At 46.1% G+C, this 23728-nt stretch overlaps 1 protein-coding gene, 1 non-coding gene and 1 pseudogene across 9 annotated transcripts in view; 2 read left to right on the plus strand and 1 right to left on the minus strand.

Annotated features, from left to right (window-relative positions):
* The window catches only part of PIK3C2B (phosphatidylinositol-4-phosphate 3-kinase catalytic subunit type 2 beta), an 81297-nt gene extending 67674 nt beyond the window's left edge, over nucleotides 1-13623 (plus strand). For 6 of the 7 annotated variants that reach the window (XM_053604236.1, XM_053604239.1, XM_053604238.1 and 3 more), the window contains 6 exons: nucleotides 431-555; nucleotides 2996-3113; nucleotides 5102-5183; nucleotides 5585-5691; nucleotides 8324-8452; nucleotides 10509-13623. In XM_053604236.1, coding sequence (XP_053460211.1) covers nucleotides 431-555; nucleotides 2996-3113; nucleotides 5102-5183; nucleotides 5585-5691; nucleotides 8324-8452; nucleotides 10509-10697 — 750 coding nt within the window. In that variant the 3' untranslated portion in view covers nucleotides 10698-13623. Of the gene's footprint in view, nucleotides 1-430; nucleotides 556-2995; nucleotides 3114-5101; nucleotides 5184-5584; nucleotides 5692-8323; nucleotides 8453-10508 lie in introns of those variants that run through there. The other variant, XM_053604241.1, reaches the window with a different exon arrangement.
* On the plus strand, nucleotides 8466-10483 carry LOC128595538 (ER membrane protein complex subunit 2-like; annotated as a pseudogene). Its single transcript, XR_008382950.1, has 2 exons — nucleotides 8466-9696; nucleotides 9804-10483. The product of XR_008382950.1 is annotated as an ER membrane protein complex subunit 2-like (transcript).
* An 8193-nt stretch (nucleotides 13624-21816) lies between the features above and the next one.
* On the minus strand, nucleotides 21817-21923 carry LOC128597835 (U6 spliceosomal RNA). Its single transcript, XR_008383392.1, has one exon. It is a non-coding gene; the product is annotated as a U6 spliceosomal RNA (small nuclear RNA).
* Between the last annotated feature and the right edge of the window lie 1805 nt (nucleotides 21924-23728).

The raw sequence follows: 23728 nt of genomic DNA on the forward strand, positions 1-23728 counted from the left end.
GCGCCCGCCACAACGCCCGGCTATTTTTTGGTTGCAGTTTGGCCGGGGCTGTGTTTGAACCCGCCACCCTCGGTATATGGGGCCAGCGCCCTACTCACTGAGCCACAGGCACCGCCCGGGGTCCTGTTTTTAGACTTGCACAATGGGCATGGGGTTGACTGAGCCTCCTATGCTGGAGGAGGCTCCTTCTCCCTTGCTCAAGTGACCTGCCTGGAATCAGGATGCTGAATAGGATGATTTTTGCCTCTGAGTCAAGGGTCCTTGCATATGTGCTATCTATCATCTTTGTTTTCATTGGAGAGACTCTTGCTGTCTTCCTTCTGGAAAGTGCCACTCGCCCCATCGCACACGCACTTCTGGTCCTTTACCTACCCCCTTCGTTGGGGGCAGAGGGCTTGACAGGTATATGCTAAGATTTGTGCCTTTGCAGACATATGTGGTAAAGGTGATACGAGAAAATGCTCATGAGGCCACTTATATCCAGCGGACATTTGAGGAGTTCCAGGAACTGCACAACAAGCTGCGGCTACTCTTTCCTTCTTCACTCTTGCCCAGGTAGCTGCCCCCTTTCCCCTCTGCACAGCGGGATAAAGGGGAGGGGGAAGGGGTTAGCGGTGTGGGGTAGATAGTACTAGATGGGCAGAAAAGACCCTTTTAGACTGAAGATCTGCCTGCTTTGCTCGGCCTGGTATTGAGTTTGATAATGAGGGTTCCCCCTACTGGCCAACCTCTCCTGACACTCAAAGGCTCTTCCTTCCTCCTGCTGGGACTCTTAAGTTTGGGCCCCTCTGCCAGAAGGAAGGCACATGGATCTAAAGTTAGGGGCACGACCGAATTTGAAGATGTTTCAAGGTTTCTAATTTTTTAAAGAGTTCTGCCATTTTTCAAATGGATAAGCAAACTGTGGCATGTACTTACAATGGAGTATTATTCCGTATTACAGTGGAGGAAATTCTGACACATGCTACAATATGGATGAATGGTGAGGACATCGTGCTAAATGAACTGTATCAGTCAGAAAAAGACAAAAATTGGATGATTTTATGTATCTGAATTACCTGAAGTAGACAGATCCATAGAGACCAAAAGTAGAATAGTGATGGCCGGGGTGTGCGGGAAGGGAGGCAGTGGTGTTTAAAGGGCACAGAGGTTCAGTTTTGGGGTTTTTTTTTTTTGAGACAGTCTCACTGTGTCACCTTGGGTAAAGTGCTATGGTGTCATAGGTCATAGCAACTTCAAATTCTTGGACTCAAGCCATCCTCTTACCTTAGCCTCCTAAGTAGCTGGGATTATAGGCACTGATACCACACCTGGCTTGTTTTTCTATTTTTATTTTTTTTATTATTTTTTTATGGGATTTAATGTGTTGATTATTTGCACAAATTGGAGTGCTTACATCCTGCTAATTAACATAGCCTTTACCTCATGTTAAGACATTTGTTGTTTTTCTATTTTTTTTTTTTTTTTGGTTTTTGGCCGGGGCTGGGTTTGAACCCACCACCTCCGGCATATGGGACCGGCACCCTACCCCTTGAGCCACCGGCGCCGCCCATGTTTTTCTATTTTTAATAGAGAAAGAGTCTCTCTTTTGCTCAGGCTGGTCTTGAACTCCTGAACTTAAGCAATCCACTCTCCTCAGCCTCCCAGAGAGCTGGGATTACAGGTGTGAGCCACCGCATCCAGCTTAGAATTTCAGTTTTGCAAAATGAAAGGACTTCCGGAGACAGGTGGTGATGGCACACAACCATGTGAATGTAGTTAATGCCACACAACTGTACACTTATAAGTGGTTAAGATGGGTCGGGCACAGTGGCTCATGTCTGTAATCCCAGCACTCTGGGAGGCCAACAAGGGTGGATTGCTTAAACTCAGGAGACCAATCTGAGCACAAGTGAGACCCTTGTCTCTAAAAATAGTTGTGTGTTGGGCGGCGCCTGTGGCTCAGTCGGTAAGGCACTGGCCCCATATACCGAGGGTGGTGGGTTCAAACCCAGCCCCGGCTGAACTGCAACCAAAAAATAGCTGGGCGTTGTGGCGGGCACCTGTAGTCCCAGCTACTCGGGAGGCTGAGGCAAGAGAATCGCTTAAGCCCAGGAGTTGGAGGTTGCTGTGAGCTGTGTGATGCCATGGCACTCTACCGAGGGCCATAAAGTGACACTCTGTCTCTACAAAAAAAAAAAATAGTTGTGTGTTGTGGTGGACGCCTGTAGGCCCAGCTACTCGGGAGGCTGAAGCAAGAGGATCGCTTGAGCCCAAGAGTTTGAGGTTGATGTGAGCTGTGATGCCACAGCACTGTACCAGGGGTGACAAAGTGAGGCTCTGTCTCAAAAAAAAGGTAGTTAAGATGGTTAAGTTTATATTATGGATTTTGCCACAATTTTTTAAAAAACAATTTTTCTGGGCTTGGCGCCCGTAGCACAGTGGTTACAGTGCCAGCCACATGCACCAAGGCTGGCAGGTTCAAACCCAACCCAGGCCAGCTAAACAATGACAACTGCAACAAAAAAATAGCCTGGCGTTGTGGTGGGTGCCTATAGTCCCAACTCCTTGAAAGGCTGAGGCAAGAGAATTGCTTAAGCCCAAGAGTTTGTGGTTGCTGTGAGCTGTGACACCATGGTACTCTATCAAGGGCAACATAGTGAGACTCTGTTGCAATAAAAAAAAAAAAAATGCTGGTAAATTTTACATTGGGTGGGAGAAACTGGGGCCTCGAAAGCTCCCAAGGCATTTCTGGGGAACTGCAGGACTCTGCCCAGCGGTTTGGCTCTCTTGTTTGGGGTCCTTGGAACTGTGTGAGGTGAGGTGCTGAGTGTAGTCAGACCTGGGGACCGACTGGGGAGCCAGGAGGAATCAGGTAGTGAGGGTCCCTGGGAAGGGAGGCTGGAGGGGGTCAGGTGGCTGGGAATACCAATGAAACATGAAAAAAGTTTGTGGCTTCTGCTTTCTCTTCCCATTTTCCCCTCCTGCGTGCCCGTTGCCCACCCTGCCATGCCAGCTTCCCTAGTCGCTTCGTGATAGGCCGCTCCCGGGGAGAGGCAGTGGCTGAGCGGCGGAGGGAAGAGTTAAACGGCTACATCTGGCACTTGATCCACGCAGCCCCCGATGTGGCTGAGGTGGGTGGGCTCTTCTCTGCTCCTGGCTGTCCTGGCTGCTGGTGGGGGCGGTGTGGGAGGCAAGGGCAGAGGGCCCTGGAGCCTCCAGGAGTCAAGGAAAGGACTTAGCTCTCTGCTGTGCTGACATAGGGGCCAGTGCTCTGGTCTGTGGAAGACAGGAGGAGGGCAGGTCCATAGTGGCTTGGCCTCACAGGGTCAGGCACACAAACCAATCAAACAGAAATGTGAATGTAGCTGGGCCCACGGAGAGACATTTACCAGGCAGTTGTGACCGCGGAGTGATTAGAGTGACCAGAACCTAAGGAGCGAAGGGATTTCTGCGTGAGGAAAAGTAGTTTTTTTCCTAGTAGGTTGAATGTGGGTACCCACATAGATTTTTTAAAACAAATTAGGTTGGCTCTGCACCCGTAGCATAGTGGTTACAGCACCAGCCACTACACTGAGGGTGGTGAGTTGGAGCCCAGCCCAGGCCAGCTAAACAACAATGACAACTGCAACAAAAAAATAGCCGGGTGTTGTGGGCGCCGATAGTCCCAGCTACTTGGAAGGCTGAGGCAGGAGAATCGCTTATGCCCAAGAGTTTAAGGTTGCTGTGAGCTGTGATGTCATAGCACTCTACTGAGGGTGACATAGTGAGACTTTGTCAGACACACACACACAAATTATGTTATAATGGCCGTCATACACCTATAGTCGTAGGGACTGTGACTATTACAGATCACCTGACTCCTTTTTCCATGTTCTCTTCTTATTTGTTCATATATAAGCAAGACTTTTGTGGTTTTACAGTGGTCATAGTTTAAATACAATTCTATCTTCTGAATTTTTTTCCCTTAACATTTGTAGTAAGCATGTGCCATAACTTTAAATAACTGTGCCAAATTAGTACATTGACTTGCAATACCACAATCTCCTTAACCACTTGCTTTTTGAAGGGTATTTAGAGTAGGTCCATTTTGTCCACTAGTAATGCTCAAGTGGGTATTTCCACACATTTGTTTTTGTCCTTTGTTTTCTTCCCCCTGTTTAGTTAGGAAACATTCTCAAGAGTGGGATTCAATCTCTTTTTTTTTGTAGAGACAGAGTCTCACTTTATGGCCCTCGGTAGAGTGCCGTGGCCTCACACAGCTCACAGCAACCTCCAACTCCTGGGCTTAAGCGATTCTCTTGCCTCAGCCTCACAAGTAGCTGGGACTACAGGCGCCTGCCACAACGCCCGGCTATTTTTTGGTTGCAGTTTGGCCGGGGCCGGGTTTGAACCTGCCACCCTCGGTATATGGGGCCGGCGCCTTACCGACTGAGCCACAGGCGCCGCCCAAGGGATTTAATCTCTTTGTCCAAGGCTGGCTCATGCATTTCTCAGTGCTTGAGTAGAGAGTGTGTGTGTGTGTGTGTGTGTGTGTGTGTGTGTGTGTGTTATTGATGGGAAGACAGCGGTGCAGGCTGATGTGACTAGTTTTGTTCTTTCTTTTTTAAAAAGCTTTTAGTATGAAAACTTTTAAACAGACAGAACAGTAGAGAAACAGTCTTTTTTTGTGTGTGTGTGTGTGTGGTTTTTGGCCGGGGCTGGGTTTGAACCCGCCACCTCCGGCATATGGGACCGGCGCCCTACTCCTTGAGCCACAGGCGACACCCCACCAAGAAACAGTCTTATTAGTGCCCTAAATAATGTTTAATCTATTAACAGTTTATTTTTTATGAAATATTTTAAAGTAAATTATTGTTATTAGGATTTTGTACCCCTAAATGCTCATTATGTATCTCAAAAAATATAGACATATTCTTTTATAACTTAAGTGTTATTATATCATTCAGTACATAGACCAGATTCAAAATTACCCTATCATCCCCCATATGGTTTTTTGGAGCTATGATCCAAATAAGAACTGCCTATTACATTTGGTTGTTTTATTTCATAAATCTCTTTCCTTTTGTTATTGGGCCATTGTCGCACTGAAGAATGGCCCTGTTTTCTGATTCCATTCCAGTGTGATTTGGTGTACACCTTCTTCTACCCTCTGCCTCGGGATGAGAAGGCTGTAGGCATCAGCCCAGCTCCCAAATCCTTAGGTACAGTACCTTCTCAGAGACATTCCTCCCAACCCCTCTGAAGTTACCCCAAGGCTAATTTTCCCTATTTCATTTCTTTCCTTAACTTGTCTCCTGTTCCTTTTCTTACTGTCTAGGGACTCTGCTTTCCCATTCAGGCCGTGGGGTCTACGGCTTCTTGCTAGGCTTTCCTACAGGGTGGGTGTTCAGCTGGTGATGTCACTGTTAGATTACATAGACCTATCCCAACCCAGTTCTAAATCATGTTCCAAACCTCTTGTGTATAGATCTCCTGAATATCAGGAACCTGATGTGGAAAGACTGGGATAAGGCGGTTCAAAAAGAAAACAGAAACAGAGCCTGACACCAGATAGGGGCATGGCTAGCCTCTTGACCTTTCTTGGTTTCCTTTGTCCCTGCAGACAGCACATGGGCCCGGCCCATGGGAAAGGTAGGAGGAGAGGTGAAGCTGTCCATCTCCTACAAAAACAATAAACTCTTCATCATGGTGATGCACATTCGGGATTTGGTAAGTACATGCATGCACCACCCTCATTTGGTTTTTTATCTTGCCTGTGCTACTTTTTGATTGGTCAGGTCTTCTCCACCCCATGTCATGAGAGTAACCACAAAGATTCACTTAGCATCTGCCATGGGCCTCTACCATGCCAGGCCTATCGTATGACCAGGCTATAAAGGTACAGCTTCTTCCTAGCTATGTTTTTTGGAATTTTTTTTTTTTTTTTTTTTTTTGCAGCTTTTGGCTGGGGCTGGGTTTGAACCTGCTACCTCTGGCCTATGGGGCCAGCGCCCTACTCCTTTGAGCCACAGGTGCTGCCCCTAGCTATGGTTTTTGGCAAGTGACCTAATTACTCTGAGCCTCATTCAAACAAAGATAATGTCAGTATCTACCCACAGGGTTGTTGTGGAGATTAAATGAGGTAATGCACGTAGATCACTCATGTATAACACCATGCCTGGTATTTTTATAAGAGTAGTTGTTATAAGAGAGAGGCCCAAGGGCTTATTACCTTGATATAATGAGACAGCAGCCACATGACAACCTTTGAGCATGATTAAGGCAGTATATCATTATTGAATTTTTGGTGTGGATTCTAAGAACTTTGTAAACAGAAGGGGAAAGGCAGTTTTATTGAATACTTGCAGGGTGCTATACCCTGTGTTAGGCCTTCAGTGTAGGCAGTGGGACGTAGCAAGAGGGGCATGAACGTTAAAGTCAGAGACTTAAATTTCACTCTGTCACCGTAATTTATTCATTCATTCATTCAACAAATATTTATCAAGTTTTCTCCTTACGCCAGGTACTAATACATTAGTTATGGATTCATACAGGAGAAAACAAAACAAATCTCTGTCCTCAGGGAACTTACATTCTTTTTTTTTTTGAGACAGAGTCTCTGTCATCTGGGCTCGGGTGTAGTGATGTCATCGTAACTCACTGCAACCTCAAACTCCTGGGCTCAGGGGATCCTCCTGCCTCAGCCTCCCAAGTAGCTGGGACTATAGGTACCTGTTACAATGCCTGGCTCATTTTTTCTATTTTTAGTAGAGACAGGGTCTTGCTTTTGCTCAGGCTGCTCTCAGATTCCTGAGGTCAAGCTCTCTTTCCGCTTTGCCCTCCCACAGTGCTTGGGTTATAGGCCTAAGTCACTGCACCCAGGCAGGGAGCTTACATTCTAGTTGGAAAAGGCAGACAGACAAATAGATAAAATATATGGCATGTAAGATGGTGGTAAGAATGTGGCAAGAAATAAAGCAGAGAAGGAGGGGAGTGGCTGTTTGCATAGAGTGGTCAGGGAAGGCCTCATTGATGAGGAGGTATCTTAGCAAAAGGGAAGGAGGTGGAGGAGGGGCATGTATGTGCATCTGAAAGAGGACTGTTCTGGGCAGAGGGAGCAGTTAGATCCCAAAGTGAGGAGCTGGGAGCCTGCCTGGGCTATGCCAGAAACTACAAGGGGCCAGTGGCTGAAGCCAGTAGAGCAGGCTTGAGAGAAGCAGGTGATGAGGTTGGAAATGGCATGGTTGACCAGAGCCTGGACTCACAGTAAGGATTCTGGCTTTTTCTCTGAATGAGATGGGTTTGGGGCATAGGTGTGACATGATCTGACTTAAGTTGATTTTTTGGTTTTTGTATTGTTTTTAGACAGAGTTTCACTCTGTCCCCCTGGGTTGAGTGCCATGGCGTCATAGCTTTAACAACCTCAAACTCTTGGGCTTGAGCAATCTTCTTTCCTCAGCCTCCCAAGTAGCTGGAACTACAGGTACCCACCACAATGCCAGGCTAGTTTTTCTATTTTTAGTAGAGATGGGGTCTCACTCTTGTTCAGGTTGGTCTCAACTCCTGAGCTCAAGAAATCCACACTCTTTAGTCTCCCAGAGTGCTAGTATAACATGTGTGAGTCACCTTGCCCACCCAGCCCTGACTTAGGTTTTAAAAAGATCAGACTGGGGCCTGGTGCCTGTAGCTCAGTGGCTAGGGTGCCAGCCACATACATGGTGGCTGACAGGTTCAAACCCAGCCTGGGCCTGCTAAACAACAATGACAACTACAACAACAACAAAAAAATAGGCAGGTGTTGTGGTGGGCGCCCGTAGTCCCAGTTATTGGGAGGCTGAGGCAAGAGAATCGCTTAAGCCCAAGAGTTTGAAGTTGCCGTGAGCTGTGACAGCACAGCACTCTACTGAGGGTGACATAGTGAGACTGTCTCAAAAAAAAAGAGATCAGACTGGATGAATCACTAGTTGGCTGACCTTGAGCAAGCAGCTTGATCTTTCTGACTCTTAGGGGTTAAGTGGACCGTATGACAAAATAGGCACAGATAGTAGGTATGGTGAGAGGATGCCTGGGGACACAATAGTTCACTCAAAACAGACTACATTATGTCATGAGTATTTGGATAAAAAGTATGGACATGGTGTAACAGGCAATCCAATTGATGTTTTGGAGGACACCTATCATTATCCTAGCAGATATTCCTATCAGAATGGAGTCGGCTGGGAAGCAGACAGATAAATTTGGTGTGCCCTGCAAGAATCCAGGTGTGGGAGATGAGAGTGTGGTGAGGATTTGATCACAGAAATGGTGATAAAGAGACAGATAGAAGAATCTCTTGTCTGTTTTCGGTTTTCTTCCCTTGTAGCAACTGCTGCAGGATGGAAATGACCCTGATCCCTATGTGAAGATTTACCTCCTTCCTGACCCTCAGAAAACCACTAAAAGGAAAACCAAAGTGGCCCGGAAAACCTGCAATCCTACCTACAATGAGATGGTGTGTGGGGAAATGGTGGGGTAGAGCAAGGGTTGGCAAACTATATGTTGTTGCTTATGAAGTTGTGCTGAAACATGACCACACTTACTGGTGGAGGTATTGTTTGTGGCTGCTTTCATGTTGCAGTGGCTGAGTTGAGTAGTGGTGACATACAGAGACTATTCAGCTTATAAAGGCTAAAAATATTTACTATTTCTCTTTACATAAAAAAAATTGGGGGCGGTGCCTGTGGCTCAGTGAGCAGGGCGCCGGCCCCATATACCAAGGGTGGTGGGTTCAAACCCAGCCCCGGCCAAACTGCAACAAAAAATAGCCGGGCGTTGTGGCGGGCGCCTGTAGTCCCAGCTACTCGGGAGGCTGAGGCAGGAGAATCGCCTAAGCCCAGGAGTTGGAGGTTGCTGTGAGCTGTGTGACGCCATGGCACTCTACCGAGGGCAATAAAGTGAAACTCTGTCTCTACAAAAAAAAAAAAAAAATTGGGGGGCTGCGCGGTGTTTGTGGCTCAAAGGAGTAGGGCACCAGCCCCATATGCTGGAGGTGGTGGGTTCAAACCCAGCCCCAGCCAAAAACTACAAAAAAAAAAAAAAATTGGGGGGTTTTGGGAAGATGGCGAAGGTCTCAGAGCTGTATGATGTCACTTGGGAAGAAATGAGAGATAAGATGAGAAAATGGAGAGAAGAAAACTCGCGAAATAGTGAGCAAATTCTAGAAGTTGGAGAAGAATTAATTAATGAATATGCTTCTAAGCTTGGAGATGATATTTGGATCATATATGAACAGGTGATGATTGCAGCGCTAGACTATGGTCAGGATGACTTGGCATTGTTTTGTCTTCAAGAGTTAAGAAGACAGTTCCCTGGCAGTCACAGAGTCAAGAGATTAACAGGCATGAGATTTGAAGCAATGGAAAGATATGATGATGCTATACAGCTATATGATCAAATTTTACAAGAAGATCCAACTAACACTGCTGCAAGAAAGCATAAGATTGCCATTCGAAAAGCCCAGGGGAAAAATGTGGAGGCCATTCGGGAACTGAATGAGTATCTGGAACAATTTGTTGGAGACCAAGAAGCCTGGCATGAATTTGCAGAACTCTATATCAATGAACATGACTATGCAAAGGCAGCCTTTTGTTTAGGGGAGCTTATGATGACTAATCCACACAACCACTTATACGGTCAGCAGTATACTGAAGTTAAATATACCCAAGGTGGACTTAAAAACCTCGAACTTTCAAGAAAGTACTTTGCGGGCGGCGCCTGTGGCTCAAGGAGTAGGGCACTGGTCCCATATGCCGGAGGTGGCGGGTTCAAACCCAGCCCCGGCCAAAAACCACAAAAAAAAAAAGAATGTACTTTGCACAGGCGTTGAAACTGAACAACAGAAATATGAGAGCTTTGTTTGGGCTTTACATGTCAGCAAGTCATAATTGCTTCTAATCCAAAAGCAAGTGCAAAAATGAAAAAGGACAACATGAAATATGCTAGTTGGGCAGCTCGTCAAATAAACAGAGCTTATCAGTTTGCAGGTCGAAGTAAGAAAGAAAGCAAATACTCTCTGAAGGCAGTCGAAGACATGTTGGGAACATTGCAGATCACCCAGTCTTAAGGTTTCAAAAACTCTTTGACATTAGATTTCACAACTGCACAATTGAACTTAATGGCCTGTGACTTATTTAATAAATGCCCAGTGCTATTTAAAAAAAAAAAAAAATTTGCTAATTCTTAAGGTTGGGAATCCACACATGGGGCCTGGGCCCTGTCCTCTGGGAAGAAGGAACCCATTGGTCCTTTGCTGAAAATGAGTAGCGGCTCTAATAAAAAGCCACACCCACTTAAACTCTGAGCAAAGAACAAAGTTCACTAAAGCTTCCCTTGGATTCTGCTTACCTTCTGTATCCTTTGGGCTCTGTGGGGATGGAGAGATAAAATGGTGTGGGCCTCGGGTGGATCAAACCACTATAGACTTTAGCATCTCCCTGTCATGTTCCGTCCGTCTGGCTTCTTCCTATCCTCCCCTCACCACTCTCTTTTTCTGATCTCTACATTTGCAGTTGGTGTATGATGGGATCCCCAAGGGGGACCTGCAGCAGCGGGAGCTCCAGCTTAGCGTGCTGAGTGAGCAAGGATTCTGGGAGAATGTCCTCCTTGGCGAGGTGCATATCCGCCTGCGAGAGCTGGACCTGGCCCAGGAGAAGACTGGCTGGTTCGCACTGGGATCTCGAAGTCATGGGACCTTGTGAGCCCAGCAGAGCCTCGGCCTAGGACCCCAGGCTGGTGGTGGAGCTAGGGGCGGGGCACCCTTCCTTTCCTTGTGAAAGGGCAGGGTCCTCAGCAGGCCTCCCCTCCTTGGTCCAGGTGGATCTGACCTCCACCATAGGAGGCAGGGAGAGTGAGATGCTCTCTTCTGTCCCTTCCTCTGCAGATTAAACTCGGGGTGGTTGTGATCAGCAGCCCCTTGGAGGCTGTGAGGTTGCAGCAAAGTTTTAAGTTTACCTTGTGTCAAGGGAGCAATGCCTGGTTTGGGGTGTGTATGGGGCTGTATGAAGTAGCATTACGGGGGGAGGGTTGGTGGATATCTTTATTTTTATTTTTAAAAAATGAAATAGTAATGTTGTCCTAACTGGGACAGGAAGCCTCGAGAGAAGGGACATACATATGCCTCAGAAGGCAAGAGAGGGAGCCTGTTTGGACTTTTTGTATGATTAAGGTTCTTATTGGACTTTTCCCTAGGTTTTTTTGTTTTGTTTTTTGTTTTCTAGCTATGGGAATTATTTGGGGAGGGGCCCAGTGAGTCCTTAGTCAGAGTCCTCCCTCCCTAAACGCAGGTTGCTGGGGTGGGGGGCTGCCCATGCTGGACTGAGGCCTGTGCTGCTGGGCCTTTTTGAGTTTGCCTCCAAAGGAGAGCGACGTGATAGCTACATGTGTAAGGAAGGGCCTTCCCTATTGAGGTTCTACCAAGGACCTGTATTCAGGGACCCATGCTTTTCAGGGGGAGGTTTTCCTCTTGTCTTCCCCTACTTCATTAGGACTTGCCCTGAATACGCTTTCTACCCTTTACCCCTGCATTCTCCGCATCCTTCTGGGGGTCATCTGGTCTTATTGAATACGCTGGGGGTGCTCCCCCATAGGCCTTGCCCTTCATTTTTGTCTGGTGGGAAATGCTGCCTCCATCCTTAGGTTTAGTTTCATCCAAAGCCACCTTGGCCCCGGGAAGGGGGCCCCCTAGGCTGCAGAAGCCAGTATAGTCTCCCAGTAGGTAGTTTCTGGAAAGCATTCCTCACCAACCTCCACTTCTTTCTCTTATGCTGCTTCTCCCTCAAACTCCATTTCTGTCACACATTTTTATATGACTTTCCCTCATTCTGTAGGGCCGTAAACCTATCTAGTCTGGAGCCAAAGGGGTGCCCTATCTGAAGGAAGGGGGCATGGGGTGGAGAAATCCATCAAAACTGTTGTCTTTGGTGGCTCATGCCTGTAATCCTAGCGCTCTGGGAGGCCGAGGTGGATGGATTGCCTGAGTGAGCTGCCTGAGTGAGCTCACAAGCTCGAGACCAAACTGAGCCAGAGTGAGACCTCATCTCTAAAAATAGCTGGCCCCTGTGGCTGGTACCTGTAGTCCCACTACTTGGGAGGCTGAGGCAAGAGAATTGCTTGAGCCCAAGAGTTTGAGGTTGCTGTGAGCTGTGACGCCCCGGTACTTTACCCAGGGTGACAAAGTAAGACTCTGTCTCAAAAAAAAAAACAAAAAACCACTGTTGGTTTTTTCCAGTGATTTTCTTAGGTCAGGAGGAAGCTATATGAGAGCAGGAGCTGAAGAGGAGAGACTGAGTCTCCCATCTCTTAATGTCCTTATTTTCTACCAGGTGAATTTTAAATTTGCTCTTTTGTGTTTCACTCTTAAGGGTTCTCTTTCTTGAAAAAAAGAAAGGACTTTGACATTACCTTTTTTTTTTTTTAAACAGAGTCTTTCTCTGTTGCCTTTGCTAGAATGTCATGTTGCCTCAGCCTAGCTCATAGAAACCTCAAACTCCTGGGCTCACACAATCCTACTGCCTCGGCCTCTCTACCCTGTTTCCCCAAAAATAAGACATCCTCTGAAAATAAGACCTACTTACAGGAAAGATAAGATGTCCCCTGAAAATAAGACCTAGCGCATCTTTGGGAGCACACCTTAAAATAAGACACTGTCTTATTTTTGGGGAAACAGGGTAGTAGCTGGGATTGCAGCTTATTAGAGCCGCAATAGCTTTTCTATTTTTAGTAGACATGGTGGGGGGGGGGGGGTCCTCAATCTCGGTTAGTCTAGTCTCGAACTTCTGGCCTCAAGCAATCTTCCCACTTCAGCCTCCCAAAGTGTTAGGATTATAGGTGTGAGCCACCTGTCCAGCCAGATATTAACTTTTAAACCAGAATTGGCTGGATATGTCCCATGATTGGGGAAAAGAGTAAAATGAGGAACATTCAGTAAACTGTCCCTCACCAACTCCCTGCCCAATTCCAAGGATCAGAAATCCCCCCTTTTGCTAACTCATTCCATAACTGGAGAAAGAAGCTCCATTGATTGAAGACACAGGACATCAAGTAAGTTTAAAGTTTTCCTTTAAATTAAAAATGCTGGGCAGTGCTGTGGCTCAGTGGGTAGGGCGCTGGCCCCAACCCTCCCCAGCCAAACTGCAACAACAACAACAAAAAATAGCCAGGTATTGTGGCAGGCATCTATAGTCCCAGCTACTCCAGAGGCTGAGGCAAGAGAATTGCCTAAGCCCAGGAGTTGGAGGTTGCTGTGAGCTGTGACGTCACGGCACTCTACTGAGGGCGATAAAGTGAGACTCTGTCTCTACAAAAAAATAAATGAAAATAAAAATAAATTTAAAATGCCAAGGATAGGGCAGCACCCATAGCTCAGTCGGTAGGGTGCTGACCACATATACCGAGGCTAGGCGGTTTGAACCTGGCCCGGGCCAGCTAAAACAACAATGACAACTGCAGCAACAAAAAAAAAAACAACTGCTGGGCGCTGTGGCGGGCACTGTAGTCCCACTTACTTGGGAGGTTGCGACAAGAGAATTGCTTAAGCCCAAGAGTTGGAGGTTGCTGTGAGCTGTGACGTCACGGCACTCTACCCAGGGTGACAGATTAAGACTGTCTCAAAATAAAATAAAAGAATAAAGTTGGCTTCTGGGGGATGGGGTTGGGGGAATGGGGAATGGGTTGTGAGACTTTTCCCGATGATTGGACCATATATGTGTTACAGGCTTTTTGCCTGTAGCTCATTTTATTTTGATCCTCTTATGCTCCTGATTTAAAGAGATCTGTGTACTGTTTACTTCCCACTTCCCAGACTCCCTTGTATCTCCTTCTTTCTCTGGAATTGTATTTTCTAATAAATGACATTTGAGAAAAAATGAAACTGTCATTTTATTTTAAAAATTTTCATTTCAAAATATTGAGGGGGTATAAATGTTTTTGTTACATGGATACAATGTATAATGCTGAAGCCAGGGCTTTCAGCACGCCCTGACCTGGACAGTGTTCATTTTGCCCCATAGGTAAGTTTTTATCCTTCCCCCCATCCTCCTCCTTCTTAGTTTCCCATATCCTGTACATCTCTTTGTGCCTGTGTGTATCTATTGTTTACTTCCCACTTACTAGTGAGAACATGTGGTGGTTATTTTCCCATTATGGAGATAGTTCACTTATGATAATGGACTCTAGTTCCATCCAGGTGGCTGCAGAAACTATTATTTTAAAGATTGGTCAAGATGGGCACTGCCTGTGGCTCAAAGGAGTAGGGCGCCTCCTATATGCTGGAGGTGGTGGGTTCAAACCCAGCCCCAGCAAAAAAAGAAAAAAAAAGATTGGTCAAGATTTGTACAGTGACGATATCATAGCCAATGTGGTTTATCCAAGAAATGATTATTGCTCATTGAAAGATTGGTTGATGTTTAAATGTTTAGATTAAAATTGATGTACAAGATCAGAGAAGATAATAGTAGTTTTACAGATAAATTTTCTCTTTTTTTTTTTTTTTGTAGAGACAGAATTTCACTTTATTGCCCACGGTAGAGTGCCATGGCATCACACAGCTCACAGGAACCTCCAACTCCTGGGCTTAGGCGATTCTCTTGCCTCAACCTCCCAAGCAGCTGGGACTACAGGCGCCCACCACAACGCCTGGCTATTTTTTTGTTGCAGTTTGGCCGGGGCTGGGTTTGAACCCGCCACCCTCGGTATATGGGGCCAGCGCCCTACTCACAGAGCCACAGGTGCCTCCCACAGATGGTAACTTTTCTATACACTAGGGCACTGCATGGAGCATTTTACATTTGTCACAACTTGATCGGGTGGATATTATTATCCCCATTTTACAGATGAAGAAACTCAATTAAGTAACTTGCCTAAGGGAATACAGCCTCTTGGTTTGGGAGCTGGAATTTGAACCAGCTTGGTTTGTTGGACTAGAAACCTTGTGCTACCCCTCCTAGGCAATGTTTAATATAAACCCTTAAATTGGTATAATATTTGATAGCTTTTAGAGCAGTGGTTCTCAAATGTCCTAATGCCATGAACCTTTAGGAAAATATCACAAGAAATAGCATAAAATGTTACAATGGGTTGCATCTGAAAAAGGGGGTAAGGAATTTCTTTTTTGTTGTATATAATCCTTCTAGTAGTACTTCAAGTTTTAAATTCTATGCTTGTGGGCGGCGCCTGTGGCTCAGTCGGTAAGGCGCCGTCCCCATATACCGAGGGTGGCGGGTTCAAACCCGGCCCCGGCCAAACTGCAACCAAAAAATAGTCGGGCGTTGTGGTGGGCGCCTGTAGTCCCAGCTACTCGGGAGGCTGAGGCAAGAGAATCGCTTAAGCCCAGGAGTTGGAGGTTGCTGTGAGCTGTGTGAGGCCACGGCACTCTACCGAGGGCCATAAAATATTTTTTATTTACAAAAAAATAAATAAAAATAAAAATAAATTCTATGCTTGTATTACTGGGATAAAAATTAAAATTCACAGCCTGAGCAAGAGCAAAACTCCATCTCTACTAAAAATAGAATAATAGTAGCCAGGTGTTGTGGCAGGTGCCTGTAATTCCAGCTACTCGGGAGACCGAGGCAGGAGGGTTTCTTGAGCCCAAGAGTTTGACATTGCTGTGAGCTATGATGCCACAGCACCTCTACCCAGGGTGACAGAGTAAGAGTCTCTAAATAAATAAATAAATACAGTCCAAAGGGATTGTGACCCGCAGGTTGAGAACTGCTGTTTCAGAGTGCTTTATGTACGTTATGTCATATGGCACCTGTAGTCCCAGCTACTTGGGAGGCTGAGGCAAGAGAATTGCTTAAGCCCAAGAGTTTGAGGTTGCCGTGAGCTGTGACACTATAGCACTCTACTGAGGGCAACATAGTGAGACTCTGTCTCAAAAAAAAAAAAAATGGGTGGCATCTGTGGCTTAGTCGGTAGGGCGCCAGCCCCATATACCGAGGGTGGCAGGTTCAAAAGCGGCCCTGGCTGAATTGCAACAAAAAAATAGCCGGGTGTTGTGGCGGGCACCTGTAGTCCCAGCTACTTGGGAGGCTGAGGCAAGAGAATCGCTTACGCCCAGGAGTTGGAGGTTGCTGTGAGCTGTGTGATGCCATAGCACTCTACCGAGGGCCATAAAGTGAAACTCTGTCTCTACAAAAAAAAAAAAAAAATTGTGAGCCATTTATGGTGGCTCATGCCCATAATCTTAGTACTTGCTCAGGCTGGTCTTGGACTGTGAGCTCAGGCAATCCACCACCTTGGCCTTCCAGAGTGCTGAGATTACAACCACCGCGCTTGGCTGAAATACTGAAACTCTTGAGGTGCCTCACAACTACTAACCCATTAGAGCATAACTGTAGCCCAGAAGTAAACCTCCCAAATGGATGAAACCAATGTGACCTTTGTTCAAACATTTTACCCAGAAGTTTTCAAAACTCTCCAGTGGAGAGTCAGATTTCATACTGGGGAAGCTTATAGGGCTTAGGGACTTTTCAGTAGTAAACAGTAGGAAACGTTATCTGCTGTATTTCTAAGTGTTTTTGAGATGCCACTGAAATTCTGGACACGTCCCTATGGACTTTTTAAAAAGTTAGAACTTGAATCTGGGAAGAGTCTTAGTTAAGGAAATTTCTTGGCCAAATGGGGTGAAATCTGAACCCCCTTGAGGGAATGGGAATGAGAGAGCTGGGGCATGGGGACGAGATGTGTTACCTGGGGGAGGAGGAAGTACAAGAAGCCCATGAGGCTCTCTGAGTTCAAAGAGAGGTGGCAAAAATGAAGTAGCCAATTTGCTGGAATTTGAGGTGCAAAGAGTAGATTGTATTTGAATGGTCAAAAATGAGGCAGCATTTTAAATTGGGAGGGAATTTTCTAGTAGGTGGGACTTGTCTGAGGTGTCTGAAATGTATACTCCTGGGCTACTCTAGGTTAGGCCCTGAGGCTGCTCAGATGATAAGGATGTGGACCCGTCTTCAAGGAACTCCCAGTCTAGCATGGGAGGTAGATATGGCAACATAATACAGTGCAGTGTGGCATGGATGAGGTGGGGAAAGGGATTGGGAGTGCACGCTGCGCGGGTTTCAGAGGAAGTATTTGAACTGAATTTTGAAGTCAAGCAGAATTCCAGATTTTATTCTGAGTATCATGGGGACACCATTAGAAGGTCTTGAGAAAGAGACTGTAATGCTCCAAATTTGTTCTAAGAGATCTTTCTGTCTGCTACTTAAAGCAAGAATGGAAGCAGGCTGGGCAAGGTGGCTTACACCTGTAGTCCTAACACTCTGGGAGGCCAACATGGGTGGATTTCTTGAGTTTAGGAGTTCCAGACCAGCCTGGGCAAGGGGGGAGACCCTGTCTCTACTGAAAATAGAAAAAAATGAAGCTGGTATCATGGCGGGTGATACCTGGGAGACTGAGGCAAGAGGATCAACTTATGCCAAGAGTTTGAGGTTGCTGTGAGCTATGATGATGCCATGGCAGTCTGCCCAGGGTGACTCTACCCAGGGTGAGATTCTGTCTAAGAAAAAAAATAAAGAATAGAAGCAGAAGAAATGGGTATTGCACTAGTCTAGGAAGAAAACGGTGGTGGTATGGGGATAATGGAGGGCGGTCAAATTCTGGGTATATTTTGAAGCAGAGCTGACAGAATTTGCTGATGGATTGTATATGGAATTGAGGGGATGACTCAAATCTGGGGCCTCAGTATCTGGGTGAAAAGTACTACGGAGGCCTTAGTGGGATGGGAAAGGTGGGTTTGGTAGACCTGAATCAAGACTTTTGATCATCTTAAGTTTGGGATGTCTGATGTATGCCCAGATGGAGAAGTAGTAGAATGGAATCTGAAGCCCCAGGGAGAAGTCAGCCTGGAAATTTATTTATTTATTTATTTGAAATTTATTTTTTATTTTTTTGAGACAGAGTCTCAAGCTGTTGCCTTGGGTACAGTACTGTGTTGTCACAGCTCATAGCAATCTCAAACTCTTGGGCTTAAGCAATTCCCTTGCCTCAGCCTCCCAAGTAGCTAGGACTACAGGCACCCGCCACAACGCCCAGCTATTTTTTTGTTGTTGCAGTTGTCATTGTTGTTTTAGCTGGCCTGGGTCGAGTTCGAACCCACCAGCCTCGGTGTATGTGGCTGGTGCCCTACCGACTGAGCTATGGGAGCCACCTAGCCTGGAAATTTAGATAGAGAAGTCATTAGTATTTGGGTGGCATTTAAATACATGAAACTGAATGAGATCACTTGGGTTAGAGAGGCTAGAAAAAAAGACATGGGTGGATTGAGGCCAACATTTTGAGGAGTATTGGCCACTGAAATTACTATAGGAAAACAAGATGAATGGTGTCTTGGGAACTTATAGAAAAGAAGTTTGGTTAGGCTGGATGAGGTGGCTCACACCTGTAATCCTAGCACTCTGGGAGGCCAAGGTGAGTGGATTGCCTGAGCTCACAGGTTCAAGACCAACTTGAGCAAAAGCAAGACCTGGTCTCTAAAAAATAGCCAGGCATTATGGCAGGCACTTATGGTCCCAGCTACTCCTTGGGAGGCTGAGGCAAGAGAATCACTTGCGCCCAAGAGTTTGAAGTTGGGGCTGGGCACAGTGGCTCATGCCTGTAATCTTAGCACTCTGGGAGGCCAAGGTGGGTGGATTGCCTGAGCTCACAGGTTCGAGACCAGCCTGAGCAAGAGTGAGACCCTGTCTCTAAAAATACCTAGGTTTTTGTGGCAGGCGCCTGTAGTCCCAGCTACTTGGGAGACTGAAGCAAGAGAATCACTTGAGCCCAAGAGTTTGAGGGCACAGTTTGAGGCTCACAGTTTGAGCTGTGAGCTATGATGCTACGGCACTCTACTGAGGATGACAAAGTGAGACTCTGTCTCAAAAAAAAAAAAGTTTGAGGTTGCTGTAAATTATGATGCCACAGCACTCTATGGAGGGCAATAAAGAGAGACTGTATCTCAAAAAAAGAAGTTTGGTACAAAGTATCACAAACAGAGTAATTTTAACAACAGGTACTTATGTTCTCACAGTTGTAGAGGTTGGAAGTCCAAGATCAAGGGGTCAGTAGGGCTGGTTCCTTCTGATGGCTGTGAAGGAGAATCTGTTCCGTGTTTCCCTCCTAGCGTCTTGCTATGCATCACCCCAATCTCTACCTTCACATTCACATGGCATTGTCATGTGGGTGCATGTGTCCGTGCTCAAATTTCCCCCTTTTATAAACATACTATCATCCTGGATTAGGGCCCACCCTAATGACCTCGTCTTAATTTTGATCTTCTGCAAAGAATCTATTTCCAAATATGGTCAAATTCACAGGTACTAGGGCTTTGACTGTCTTTGGGGGGATACAACACAACCCCCTAAAAGACAAGAGAGTGTTTCTTTTCTTTTTTGAGTCAGAGTCTCACTATGTTGCCCTTGATATGTCGCTCACAGCAACCTCAAACTCTTGGCTTAAGAGATTCTCTTAGCTCACTCAGCCTCCTAAGTAGCTGGGACTACAGGCGCCCACCACAATGCCTGCCTATTTTTTTGTTGTTGCAGCTGTCATTGTTGTTTAGCTGATCTGGGCCAGATTCGAACCCGCCAGCCTGGTGTATGCGGCTGGTGCCGTAACCACTGTGCTACGGGTGCCAAGTCGACAAGAGACGGTTTCTACAAAAAATAAAAAGAATTAGCCAAGCATGGCAGTGTGTGCCTGTAGTCCCAGCTATTCAGGAGGCTGAGGCAGAAGGATCACTGGAGCCCAGTAGGTTGAGGTTGCAGTGAACTAAAATGATGCCACAGCACTCTAGTGTGGGTGACAGAACTAGAGCCTGTCTCAAAAAAATAAAAAATGTTTTCATGATTTTGACAAGAGCTGCTTGGATGGGTGATGGGGATAAAAGCCACATTGGAGTGGGCTAGAGGGAAAAGAGGAGGAAGTGGAGACAACAAGCACAGACAACTCTTGAGAGACTTTGCTGGGGGGTGGGGACAGAAACTTGCAGGGGCATATATTTCAGGGTTTTTTCATCTTAATGTAAATTTAATTAATGTAGTTGATATTAAAAGTATGTTAATGTGAATGTTAGTGAGAAAGAAATTCGTATGTTACAGGAAAGAATGGATAACAGAGGCCAGAATATCTAGGAAGCTTCCTGGCTTGTAATGGGATTTTAGGGGGTGGGGGACAGAGTGTTACTTTGTCACTCTTGGTAGAGTTCTGTGGCATCACAGCTCACAGCAATCTCAAACTCTTGGGCTCCAGTAATTCTCCTGCTATAACCTCCAGCTATTTTTTTTTTTTGATACACGGTTTCACTGTGTTGCCCTCAGTAGAGTGCTGTAGCATCACAGCTCACAGCAACCTCAAACTCTTGGGCTTAAGAGATTCTCTTACGGGGCGGTGCCTGTGGCTCAGCAAGTAGGGCGCCGGCCCCATATGCCAAGAGTGGCGGGTTCAAACCCAGCCCCGGCCAAACTGCAACCAAAAAAAAGAAAAAAAAAATAGCCGGGCGTTGTGGCGGGCGCCTGTAGTCCCAGCTACTCGGGAGGCTGAGGCAAGAGAATCGCGTAAGCCCAAGAGTTACAGGTTGCTGTGAGCTGTGTGACGCCACTGCACTCTACCAGAGGGCGGTACAGTGAGACTCTGTCTCTACAAAAAAAAAAAAAAAGATTCTCTTACCTCAGCCTCCCAAGTAGCTGGGATTACAGCTGCCTGCCACAATGCCTGGCTATTTTGTTGTTGTTGTTGTTGTTTAGCAGGCCTGGGCCAGGTTTGAACCTACCGGCCCCGGTGCATGTGGCCAGTGCCCTAACTACTGAGCGACAGGCGCCAAACCTAAGGTTTTAATTCTTTTCTGCCAAAGTGCCAGTCAGCCTCCTCCACCATCAAGCTGCTAGCAGGCTTGGGAAGGTTGATTCATGCTTTATTTTCTAGCTGGGATTGACAAGGCAGTCTCATGTTCTTATAGCTACCTTCCAGATACTTTATGATTGCACTTTTTTTCTCTCTAGAACAACTTCCAAGATAAGGAGGAATACTTTTTTTTTTTTTTTTTGTAGAGACAGAGTCTCACTGTATGGCCCTCGGTAGAGTGCCGTGGCCTCACGCAGCTCACAGCAACCTCCAACTCCTGGGCTTAAGCGATTCTCTTGCCTCAGCCTCCCAAGTAGCTGGGACTACCGGCGCCTGCCACAACGCCCGGCTATTTTTTGGTTGCAGTTTGGCTGGGGCCAGGTTTGAACCCGCCACCCTCGGTATATGGGGCCGGCGCCTTACTGACTGAGCCACAGGCGCCACCCAGGAAAAATACTTTTTTTTTTTTTTTGGAGACAGAGTCTCAGTTTGTTGCAGGCTAGAGTGCTCCCGGAGTCATAGCTAACAGCCACCTCAAACTCATGGAATCAGGCAATCCTCTTATCTTCAGCCTCCTGACTGGGACTATAGGCGTGTGCCACCATGCTCAGCTACTTTTTTCTATTTTTAGTTGAGGTGGGGTCTCACTCTTGCTCAGGCTGGTCTTGACCTACTGAGCTCAAGCAGTCCACCTGCCTTGGCCTCCCAGAGTGCTAGGATTATGTGTATGAGCCGCCACACCCAGCCTATATTAAAGTTATTTAAAAGTAATAAACAATGGCGGGGTGCGGTGGCTCATGCCTGTAATCCTAGAACTCTGGGAGGCTGAGGCAGGTGGATTGCCTGAGCTCACAGATTCAACACAAGCCTTAGTCAGAGCGAGACCTCCTCTCTAAAAATAGCTAGGCGTTGTTGTTTTTCAAAACAAAAAAGCTTAGTGAAAAGAGTGGTGTTGTCTTACATTTTTTCTCAAGTGTCTTTAGTATCTGTCTTTTTTTTTTTAATACGGAACGCTTCACGAATTTGCATGTCATCCTTGCACAGGGGCCATGCTAATCTTCTCTGTATTGTTCCAATTTTAGTATATGTGCTGCCGAAGCAAGCACTAGTATCTGTATTAATATAAAACAGCTAGAATCTGCTCGTGCTTTCGTTCTGTTGCCAGATCATGCATCATGTATCCTCTAGAAAACTTGACTCACTGAACACTCATGAGAAAATGAGTTAAAAAGGAAAATAAAAATTTAGAAGCATTGTAAAAATATTTTTGACCTTAAGGACCCTCTGAAAGGTTTTAAAACTGGATCCCCAGGGGCACTCAGACCATACTTTGGGAACCCCTATGCTAAGTATTGAGATAGAGTGTTAGGTAATTGCCCCAGTGCTGGTGGAGTGCCCTCCCCTTTCATAGAGCCCTCAAGGAGGTCAGGGACCAGCAAGAGAGAACATTTACAGGTGTGTGTAGTGCAACAATGTTAAGTACTCTAATAGCGCATAATAAGGTGAGTGCTGGGAGGGATTGATTCTGACACAGAAGATCAGCAAAGGCTTCAGGGAGAAATTGACATTTGAGTTGGACCTTGAAACTTGAGATCTGTCTGACATAATACAGCCCTCATAAAGTTGAGGGCTTTCCTGGCTCAGAAACAGCATGAATAAAGGCATGAAACAAGGAGCACTGATAAATCCATTGTTTCTAGAATATGACATGTATGAAGAGAAGTGACGGAAGAGGAGGAGTACAGTGGGAGGACAAACTGAATAGAGTTTTTATTCTGCAGGCAATGAGGAACAATGGAAGATTGTAAAGTAGAACAACGCTAGAATTTTAGCTAGTCTTTGTACCCCTACTCTGTCTAGGGGAGGCACTTTGTTAGGAAATTAGTTTTCTTGCCAACCCATAGCCTCAATTTATAGCTGAAGAAACTGATGTTTCCAGTAATTAATTTGCAAATTGGATGTCTTTTTTATTATGAAACTGACTCCTATTTTATTATTTATTTTTTTTGGCCATGGCTGGGTTTGAACCTGCCACCTCCGGCATATGGGGCCAGCACCCTACTCCTTTGAGCCACAGTCACCACCCTGACTCCTATTTTCAATACATTTTTCTGAAGTTCTTAGGATTGAGAAGTAAGATGTTTCCAGATGTATGGATAATAATAAAAAATAAACAGGCTCCGCACCTGTAGCTCAGTGAGTAGGGAGCTAGCCACATACACTGAAGCTGGCGGGTTCGAGCCCAGCCCCAGCTTGCTAAACAACAATGACAACTGCACCCCCAAAACAGCGGGGTGTTGTGGTGGGTGCCTGTAGTCTAAGCTACCTGGGAGGCTAAGGCAAGAGAATAGCTTAAGTCTAAGAGTTTGAGGTTGCTGTGAGCTGTGACACCATGGCACTCTACCAAGGGTGACATAGTGAGACCCTGTCTCAAATAAATAAATAAAAAGTAAACAACAGAAACGGAGTACCTCTCAGTTTCCTAGAAAGAAGTGGTAGAGAATCAGGTTCATGTAGTCCCAGCAGCTTGGGAGGCTCAGACAGAGGATCACTTGAGGCCAGGAGTTGGAGGCCAGCCTGGGCAACATAGCAGACCTTGGCTGTTCCTTCGACAGGCCTAATAAAGCAGGAGGAGCAATTTGTTTCCCTGGGGCTTCCAAAAGATCTTTCTGCTGTCCCCCATGCTCAAAATTGCTACCCTCCATATATAATAAATACTGGATTTCAGAAGTATCATTTTAAAAGTTTTAGCAAAAATAAGGAAATGGAGTGGTACCTGTGGCTCAGTGAGTAGGGCGCTGGCCTCATATACCGAGGGTGGTGGGTTCGAACCCATCCTGGCCATACTGCAACAAAAAATAGCTGGGCGTTGTGGTGGGCGCCTGTAGTCCCAGCTGTGACGCCAGGCACT

This window comes from Nycticebus coucang, chromosome 10, assembly GCF_027406575.1.
Source record: "Nycticebus coucang isolate mNycCou1 chromosome 10, mNycCou1.pri, whole genome shotgun sequence".
NCBI lineage: Eukaryota > Metazoa > Chordata > Mammalia > Primates > Lorisidae > Nycticebus > Nycticebus coucang.